Raw genomic sequence first — 9,713 nt, 5'->3', positions numbered from 1 at the left:
GACGCAGGCCTTTGACCTCAGCAAAAAGTGGGAGGAGCGGAGGCCGAGTGAGGCTTTTCATTGGTTCCTCGTAGAATCCGGCCCCCTCCTCGCTCTGCCTTTTAAAAGGGCTAAGGTAGCCTTGCCTGTGGAAATAGGAGGGCCCATACAGAGATAGGTTAGCCCCTTTAAGAAGCGGACGGGGTAGGGGCGGAAGACGAGTGAGGGAAATCGATTGGCCAGCTGGGTTTCTCCTCTTATTGGCCGTAGAAAAGTGCTCGGCCCACTCCTGGTTGGTCAGTTGCAGGGGGTGTGTGCGGAGGGAGCCAAGAATTAAACAAAGAAATTCTGGCGCGAGCGCTAGGCGTCCTCCCCAACCCAGGAGGCCAGTCTCGAGTTCTCTGAGCGCTGGTTATGGGGAAGATGATCTCCGAGTGGGCGATCTTAGTAAACTTGTCTGCCAGTCTGTCCCAAGAAGCACATGTAGGCCGGGCGCGGTGGCTCACGCCTGTAATCCCAGCACTTTGGGAGGCCGAGGCGGGCGGATCACAAGGTGAGGAGATCGAGACCATCCTGGCTAACACGGTGAAACCCCATCTCTACTAAAAATACAAAAAATTAGCCGGGCGAGGTGGCGGGCGCCTGTAGTCCCAGTTACTCGAGAGGCTGAGGCAGGAGAATGGCGTGAACCCGGGAGGCGGAGCTTGCAGTGAGCCGAGATCGCACCACTGCATTCCAGCCTGGGCAACAGAGCGAGACTCCGTCTCAGAAAAAAAAAAAAAAGAAGCACATGTCGATACTTGTGACTGTGTGTGTGTGTGTGTGTGTGTGTGTGTGTGTGTGTACTTGTATGATTCTGTGAGTCTATGTGGGTTGTTTTGTTTTGTTTTTGTTTTTTCTTTTTAGACAGGGTCTCATTCTGTCGCCCAGAATGGAGTGCAGTGGAGCGATCATAGCTCACTGCAGCTTCCACCTTCTGGGCTTGAGCAATCCTCCCACCTCAGCCTCCAAGTAGGTGGGACCACTGAAGCATGCCTTCATGCCTGGCTAATTTTTTTTTTTTTTTGAGACAGAGTCTCACTCTGTTGCCCAGGCTGGAGTGCAGTGACGCCATCTCTTCTCACTGCAACCTCCATAGGCAGAACAACTCCGAGGGCTGCTCGTTGCCCATTTTTATGGTTTTGTTTGTTTGTTTGTTTAATTAAATGTATTTATTTATTTATGTATTTTGAGACAGAGTCTCGCTCTGTTGCCCAGGCTGGAGTGCAGTGATGCAGTCTTGGCTCACTGCAACCTCTGCCTACCAGGTTCAAGCAATTATCCTGCCTCAGCCTCCCAAGTAGCTGGTATTACAGGTTTGTGAGCCACCATGCCTAGCCTTTTTTCTTATTTTTAGTAGAGACAAGGTTTCACCACGTTGGTCAGGCTGGCCTCCTGTGATCCACCGCACTCCGGGAGCCACCACACTCCGCCTGTTTTGTCTTTTGTGTAATGTGTTTGTGGTGCACCCACTCTGATTGTGTATCCGTTGAGAAATGTGTATGTCTCTCAGGACCTATGATGCCATGCCCTTGTGGTTGTCTGTATTTAACTGGGTGCATCCCCTATGGTTGGGCACTGGTAGCTATGCAACTGTGTGACTAAATAATTACTTACATATTGCAAAAGTGATGGGTGGTGTGATCATATAAAGTGTAGGTTTTGGCTGGGTGAGGTGGCTCACGCCTGTAATCCCAGCACTTTGGGAGGCCAAGGCGGGTGGATCACCTGAGGTCAGGAGTTCGACACCAGCCTAGCCAACATGGGGAAACCCCATCTCTACTAAAAACACAAAAATTAGCCAGACCACCAGGCGCGGTGGCTCACGCCTGTAATCCCAGCACTTTGGGAAGCTGAGGCGGGCGGATCACGAGGTCAGGAGATCGAGACCATCCTGGCTAACTCGGTGAAAACCCGTCTCTACTAAAAATACAAAAAATTAGCCAGGTGTGGTGGTGCGCGCTTGTAGTCCCAGCTACTCAGGAGGCTGAGGCAGGAGAATGGCGTGAACCCGGAAGGCGGAGCTTGCAGTGAGCCGAGATCGCGCCACTGCACTCCAGCCTGGGTGACACAGCGAGACTCCATCTCAAAAAAAAAAAAAAAAAAAAAAATTAGCCAGATGTGGTGGTGGATGCCTGTAATACCAGCAACTCGGGAGGCTGAGGCAGGAGAATTGCTTGAACCCAGGAGGCAGAGGTTGCAGTGAGCCGTCATCATGCCATTGCACTCCAGCTTGGGCAACAAGAGTGAAACTCTGTCTCAAGAAAAAAAAAAAAAAAAATAGCCTTGTGTGGTAGCAGGCACCTGTAATGCCAGCTACTCGGGAGCCTGAGGCAGAGGAATCACTTGAGCCCAGTAGGTGGAGGTTGCAGTGAGCCAAAATCAAGCCACTGCATTCCAGCATGGGTGAGAGAGAGAGACACAGTCTAAAAAGGAAAAAGTTCTGTGACAATGTATCTGACTGTCTGCTCAATTATAGCTAAATTGTGTCAGTAGGATTGTGTAACTGTGCCTGCCTGTGGATTATGAATTCTGTGTTTTAGGGATTGTTTGGCTATGACACTGTGTAACCAATATAACATAGGGTTGTGTTTTAGTGCCTGGGAATTGTGTGTCTGTGTATAGTCCATATACACAGACAGACGCACAATTACATGTGCAGGAATTATATGATCTGATCAGTGTGACTGAGGGACCAGGAACTCATGTCATTATGCAATTGCATGGTCCCGTGAGTAACTGTGTTTTCGTTTTTGTTTTTAGAGATGGGATCTCACTATGTTGCCCAAGCTGGTCTCGAACTCCTGGGCTCAAGCATTCCTCCTACCTTGGCCTCCCAAATTGCTGGGACTTCAGGCATAAGCCACTGCTCCCAGTCTGTTTTGTTTTTGTTTTTTAGACAGGGAGTCTCGCTCTGTAGCCCAGGCTGGAGTGCAGTGGTGTGATCTTGGCTCACTGCAACCTCTGCCTCCCAGGATTAAGTGATTCTTGTGCCTCAGCCTCCCAAGTACCTAGCATTAGAGGCATGTGCCACCATCTCCGGCCTATTTTTGTATTTTTAGTAGAGACAGGGTTTCACTGTGTTGGCCAGGCTGGTCTTGAACTCCTGGCCTCAGGTGATCTGCCAGCCTCGCCCTCCCAAAGTGCTGGGATTACTGGCGTGAGTCATTGCGCCTGGCCCCCCGCCTCCCAGTTTCAAGCAATTCTCCAGCCTCAGCCTCCCAAGTAGCCACGATTACAAGCACATGCCACCATGCCCGGCTAATTTTTGTACTTTTGGCAGAGACAGGGCTTCAACATGTTGGCCAGTCTGTTCTCGAATCTCCCCACCTCCGCTTCCCAAAGTGCTGGGATTACAGGCGTAAGCCACTGCGCCTGGCCTTGTTTTTGTTTATGTCACCCAGGTTGATCTGCCAGGAATAAAGATGGCCACCCAACTTTTCTCTTTTTTTTTTTTTCAGTGACAGAGTCTTGCTCTCTGTCCCCCAGGCTGGACTGCAGTGGTGTGGTCATATTGCAGTGTTGTGATTATAGCTCAATGCAGCCCCGACCTCCTGGACTCAGGCGATCCTCCCATCTCAGCCTCCTAAGTATCTGGGACTATGGGCATGCACCACCACTCACAGCTTTTTTTTGGAAATATAGGTTCTATGTTGCCCAGGCTAGTCTTGAAATCCTGGCATCAAGTGATCCTCCTGCCTCAGTCTTCCAATGAGTGACTATGAATTATGTGTCTGTAATATGTATCCATGTCCCCTTCCCAGGCTCCCAGGGCACCAGAGTGGAGGTCCCTGTTGTAGTAACTCAGATCCTCTCCTCATTTTGGGCAGAATCAAGGAGCAGCCAGGCCCAGAGCCAGGGTACTGGTCTCCTGCAGGTCAGATACTGCCTATGGCTTGGTCCAACGGTCCTATCCCACCCAGGATGAGACAGGGTCACTTTTCCCATGGCTGCCCCCATCGCACTAAAGCAGCTGGCACTGAACCAGCCTCCATGCAGTCCCATGCAGTGCCACCCGAGAGTCCCCAGTAGACAATGGTGGGCCAGTTGGCAGGGGTGTCCTCCTGCTATAGGGCTCAGACCCTGGGAGGTCCCAACCCAGGCAAATTGAAAGCCAGGCTAATTTGAAGACCCAACCCCCAGCCCTCCCCTTCACCGGAGGACAGAGCTCTAGCTGGCCTGGGCCCCCACCTGATAGCAGCCTCCAACGTCTGGGGTGTCTGATAATGCTTGGCGGGGAGTTTGTGCCAAGTCCCGCCATCGGCACGGTTTTTGCTGTTTACTGGGGAGGGGGAGGGCTGTAGAGCCTCAATCAGGGGGACAGGGGGTCCCACAGCTTCTTCCCAGAATACCCTTTCTGCCTTTTCCAGGAAAGTAAACTGAGGGCAGACCCCCAAGTCTCTCCTTCTTTGGAGACCCAATGTCTCCTTTTACCCAGCACCTGGACCCTCAAACCCTGAACCCCTCAACCCCTGATATTTGACTTGGCTTTGGACACAGGGTTAGTCTTTAAGTCCCAACCCCAGACAGGCCAATGTGAAGTTTGTGCCTCAGAAACAGTGACCCCCCCGCCTTGCCTTGCCTTGCCTCCCCTTATCAGAGGCTGCAGCCAATCAGCTAAGGGCAGAGAGGAGCCCTCGAAGGGGCTATCACAGCCTCAGAGTTCACCAGGCAGCCAAGGAAGAGGAGGCTCGAGGCCCAGGGTGGGCACCAGCCAGCCATGGCCACAGCCAAGACCGCCTTGCCCTCCATCAGCACACTGACCGCCCTGGGCCCCTTCCCGGACACACAGGATGACTTCCTCAAGGTGGGGCCTAGAAGGTGGGGTCTAGGTGGGCTGGCTGGGATCCAGGGCCACAGTCACAGATCTTGGGGTCCAGACCTGCATCTTGCCCTGCAATCAAGGGACTTAACCAGAACTGAGGTACACTCAGTCCAGGTGAGGGGATCTCAGCTTAGTCTGGCAGAGGGTGAGGAGGGTGGTCTGGGGGCTTGAGGTTCTAGGTGTGATCTATTTCTGTAATAGAAAACGAAGGTAGCCTGGACAACATGGTGAAACCCCATCTCTACAAAAAATACCAAAAACTAGTCAGGCGTGGGGGCATGTGCCTGTAGTCCCAGGTACTCTGTAGGCTGATGCAGGAGGATTATTAAAGCCCAAGAGATTAAGGATACAGTGAGCTGCACCACTGCACTCCAGCCTGGGCAAAAGAGTGAGACCCTATCTCAAGAAACAAACAAACAAAAAGGAACGAGATCTAGGCTCACAACCTTCCAGATATCAGAGGGAAATGATGAGTGTGTCTGGGGGACATCCAAAATTTCGGAATTATTCTTGTTTTAGGAGACAGGGAAGGAGAGAGATGTTCCAGGGGGAAACTAAGTCAAGGCTGGCACCCTCTCCCCTAACCCCCGCCAGTTTTCCATCTCCAGCAGTTCTGCTACCCCTTCCCCCATCCCCAAGTGTGGTTCCAGATAGTGGAAGTCTTATCTCCTGTCTCCAGCCAGACCTGATCGGCTTCTGTCCCTGGAGCTGGGGGAGAGGGGGGAGAGGGGCGGCTAGAGGGCGGCTAGTGTTGGGGAAGTGGGACAGAGAGACAGGCAAACAGGACCCTTTTCCAAAGCCTCTGGCCAGCCTCTCCCCGTAAGAGTACCCAGCCTGCGATGTCCCTGGGCAGGGCACCTCAGTGTCCACCGAACCTCAAGCTGCCTGCTCCCTCCCGCAGTGGTGGCGCTCCGAAGAGGCGCAGGACATGGGCCCGGGTCCTCCTGACCCCACGGAGCCACCCCTCCATGTGAAGTCTGAGGACCAACCCGGGGAGGAGGAGGACGATGAGAGGGGCGCGGACGCCACCTGGGACCTGGATCTCTTCCTCACCAACTTCTCGGGCCCGGAGCCGGGTGGCGCGCCCCAGACCTGCGCTCTGGCGCCCAGCGAGGCCCCCGGGGTGCAATACCCGCCGCCCCCCGAGACTCTGGGAGCCTATGCGGGCGGCCCGGGGATGGTGGCTGGGCTCTTGGGTTCGGAGGATCACTCAGGTTGGGTGCGTCCTGCCCTGCGAGCCCCGGCTCCCGACGCCTTCGTGGGCCCAGCCCTGGCTCCAGCCCCGGCCCCCGAGCCCAAGGCGCTGGCGCTGCAACCGGTATACCCCAGGCCCGGCGCCGGCTCTTCGGGCGGCTACTTCCAGCGGACCGGGCTTTCAGTGCCTGCGGCGTCGGGCGCCCCCTATGGGCTGCTGTCCGGGTACCCCGCGGTGTACCCGGCGCCTCAGTACCAAGGGCACTTCCAGCTCTTCCGCGGGCTCCAGGGACCCGCGCCCGGCCCCGCCACGTCCCCCTCCTTCCTGAGTTGCCTGGGACCCGGGACGGTGGGCACTGGACTCGGGGGGACTGCAGGGGATCCCGGTGTGATAGCCGAGGCCGCGCCATCCAAGCGCGGCCGACGTTCGTGGGCGCGCAAGAGGCAGGCAGCGCACACGTGCGCGCACCCGGGTTGCGGCAAGAGCTACACCAAGAGCTCCCACCTGAAGGCGCATCTGCGCACGCACACAGGTGAGGGGGTGGGACCCGGACATGAGAAAGCGGGTGGCACCTGCTGTAGTTACCGGGGAAGAAGGGTTGCAGAGGGCGGGACTTGGACTTGGCTGGCTCTGAGAGTGAGTGCCTCCTTAAATTTTGTGCCCTAGGGGCCTCACTTTGTTCATCCTAGTCCCAGCCCAGACTGAGTAAAGGGGTGTGGCCAGATGCAGGGGACCCGGGGACATGACTGGGCTGACAATAGCGCTTATGACTTCCTCGTCCCCTAGGGGAGAAGCCATACGCCTGCACGTGGGAAGGCTGCGGCTGGAGGTTCGCGCGCTCGGACGAGCTGACCCGCCACTACAGGAAACACACGGGGCAACGCCCCTTCCGCTGCCAGCTCTGCCCACGAGCTTTTTCGCGCTCAGACCACCTGGCTTTGCACATGAAGCGGCACCTTTGAGCCCTGCCCTGGCACTTGGACTGTCCTGGGGATTGGGGATGGGACAAGAAGCCTGTTTGGTGGTTTCTTTACACGGACAAGTGACACAATGCCGGGTGGTTTTCCCACGAATGGACCCTCTCCTGGACTCGCTGTCCCAAAGATTCACCCAGATATCAAAAACGGACCCATAGACAGCCCTGGGGGAGCCTCCCACGGAAATCCGACAAGTCTTCAGCCACAGGGAGCCACACAGAGATGTCCAAACTGTCATGCAGACCCAGTGAGACAGACCACCAAATAAACGGACTCAGTGGACACTCAGACCAGCTCCCAGATGGCCCTGGACAGCAGAAGAGGGTGTGGGGTGAGGCTTCCCAGAGACCCTGGGTCTAGAAAGGGGCTCCTGAAGGTCCCTTATTGTGGCTGATATTAACTGTCAATGGTTATGGGTCCTATAAAAATGCCCCTCCCAGATAAAGCTTCAGCGTTTGCCTGAATTTTTGGGTTTTGGAGGCTGGAAGATAGCAGGAGGCTGTAAACCTAGAGGTCATATTAGAGGGCCTTACACACCCTCATCTCCTAAACTACAGTGACACCCCTTAACTCCAACAAGCCTCCTTGGGCACTGCAGGCCTTGCTGTCCTCTCTTTTCCTGCCCAGTTCGGGCTGCACCATGTTTGTCTTCTGCCTCAAACCCTGGGGACATTGACAGCAAACATCTCCCTGCATTTGAGAATCCACAGCCTGCGACTGCCCAGGGGGTTCATCTTGCCCACTGCCCAGATAGAGCCAATTTATCCAGACAGACGGATTGCAATAGAGAAAGAGTTTAATCCACATACAGCCAGCTAAATGGGAGATGGGAGTTTTATTACTTGAATCAGCCTCCCTGAAAATTCAGAGGCTAGGGTTATTCAAGAACAGTTTGGTGGGCAGAAGGGCTAGGGAATGGGTGCCTTGATGCAATCATGGGACTGCGGAAAACAGTTGCTGAGTCAGCTTTTGGATAGGGACCATACAGTCACTAGTCTGGGTGGGGTCATCCAGTTGTCAGATATACAAAAAGCCTCAAAAGACATCTAAAAAGGCCAGTGTAAGGTTTTGCAATACTCATGTTATTTGCAGAAATAACTGGGGAAGTTGCAAACCTTGTGACCTCCAGAATAATGGCTGGCCATCTTTGTTTTTGTTTTTGAGACAGAGTCTTGCTCTTGCCAGGCTGGAGTGCAGTGGCGCCATCTCGGCTCACTGCAACCTCTGCTTCCTGGGTTCAAGTGATTCTCCTGTGTCAGCCTACCGAGTATCTGGGATTACAGGCACGTGCCACCACGCCTGGCTAATTTTTGTATTTTTAGAAGAGACGGGGTTTCGAAATATTGGCCAGGCTGGTTTCGAAATCCTGACCTCAGGTCACCCCCCGGCCTCGGCCTCTCAAAGTGCTGGGATTACAGGCGTGAGACACTGCACCCGGCCAGAATAATGGCTGGTCATAGTTTAACTACTACAACAACTACATTTTAGCAGAATTCAGGCTCCTCTCATCCTCCTAACCTAGTGCCCTTTCATTATTTCTACAAAGGCAGTTTAGTTTGGGGAAGGGCTATTATCATTTAAGCTATAAACTAAATTTCTCCCAAAATTAGCTTGGGGCCGGGCATAGGTGGCTCCCTCTTTAATCCCAGCAATTTGGCAGGCCGAGGTGGGCAGATCACTTGAGCCCAGGAGTTCAACACCAGCCTGAGCCCCAAGGCGAAACCCTATCTCTACCAAAAACGGCGAAACCCAGTCACTACCAAAAATACAAAAATCAGCAGGGCATGGTGCTGCATGCCTATAATCCCAGCTACTCAGGAAGCTGAGGCAGGAGGATTGCTTGAACCTAGGAGGCGGATGTTGCAGTGAGCTGAGATCATGCCACTGGACTCCAGCCTGGGTGACAGAGCGAGACAACGTGTCAAAAAAAAAAAAAAAATGTTGGCCGGGCGCGGTGACTCACGCCTGTCATCCCAGCACTTTGGGAGGCCGAGCTGGGTGGATCATAAGGTCAAGAGTTTGAGACCACCCTGGCTAACACGGTGAAACCCTGTCTCTACTAAAAATACAAAAAATTAGCTGGGTGTGGTAGCAGGCACCTGTAGTCCCCGCTACTCAGGAGGCTGAGGCAGGAGAATGGCATGAACTGGAAAGGCGGAGCTTGCAGTGAGCCGAGATCGTGCCACTGCACTCCAGCCTGGGCAACAGAGTGAGACTCCGTCTGAAAAAAAAAAAAAATAGCTTGGCCCCACACCCAGGAATGACCAAGCAAGGGCAGTTTGGGGATTAAAGGCAAGATGGAGTTGGTTTTCTGTTATAATTTTTGCAAAGGCAGTTTCAAGCCAGTACTCAGATTCCCATAGCCCTTTGCCCTGCCATGATCCCTTGAGGCTGAGATGGGAGAATCACTTGAACCCAGGAGTTCCAGAGCAGCCTGAGCAACATAGTGAGACCCTCATCACCACAATGAACAATTATCTGGGCGTGGTGGCACAGGCCTGGAGTACCAGCTACCTGGGAGGATCACTTGAGCCCAGTAGGTTGAGGCTGCAGTGAACCGTGATGGAGTCACTGCATTCTAGCCTGGGTGAGAAACCATTATCCTGTCTCAAAATAACAAAAAACAAACATAAAGTCACGTCTTTGCTAGCTCAGGGAGTCCTGGGGAAAACGTGCAGAATGAAAAAGGGGAGTCTGG

At 53.9% G+C, this 9,713-nt stretch overlaps 1 protein-coding gene across 1 annotated transcript; it reads left to right on the top strand.

Moving 5' to 3' along the window:
• Positions 1-4,680: 4,680 nt before the first annotated feature.
• Positions 4,681-7,460, top strand: KLF1 (KLF transcription factor 1). Its single transcript, XM_005588163.4, has 3 exons — positions 4,681-4,825; positions 5,745-6,570; positions 6,825-7,460. The coding sequence occupies exons 1-3, from the start codon at positions 4,739-4,741 to the stop codon at positions 6,998-7,000; spliced, it is 1,089 nt and encodes a 362-aa protein (XP_005588220.3). The 5' UTR covers positions 4,681-4,738; the 3' UTR covers positions 7,001-7,460.
• The last annotated feature ends 2,253 nt before the right edge of the window (positions 7,461-9,713 follow it).

The sequence above is a fragment of the Macaca fascicularis genome, chromosome 19 (assembly GCF_037993035.2).
Source record: "Macaca fascicularis isolate 582-1 chromosome 19, T2T-MFA8v1.1".
Taxonomy (NCBI): Eukaryota; Metazoa; Chordata; class Mammalia; order Primates; family Cercopithecidae; genus Macaca; species Macaca fascicularis.
Note: the sequence above shows the minus strand (reverse complement) of the source record. Positions and strands in the feature narration are given on the sequence as shown.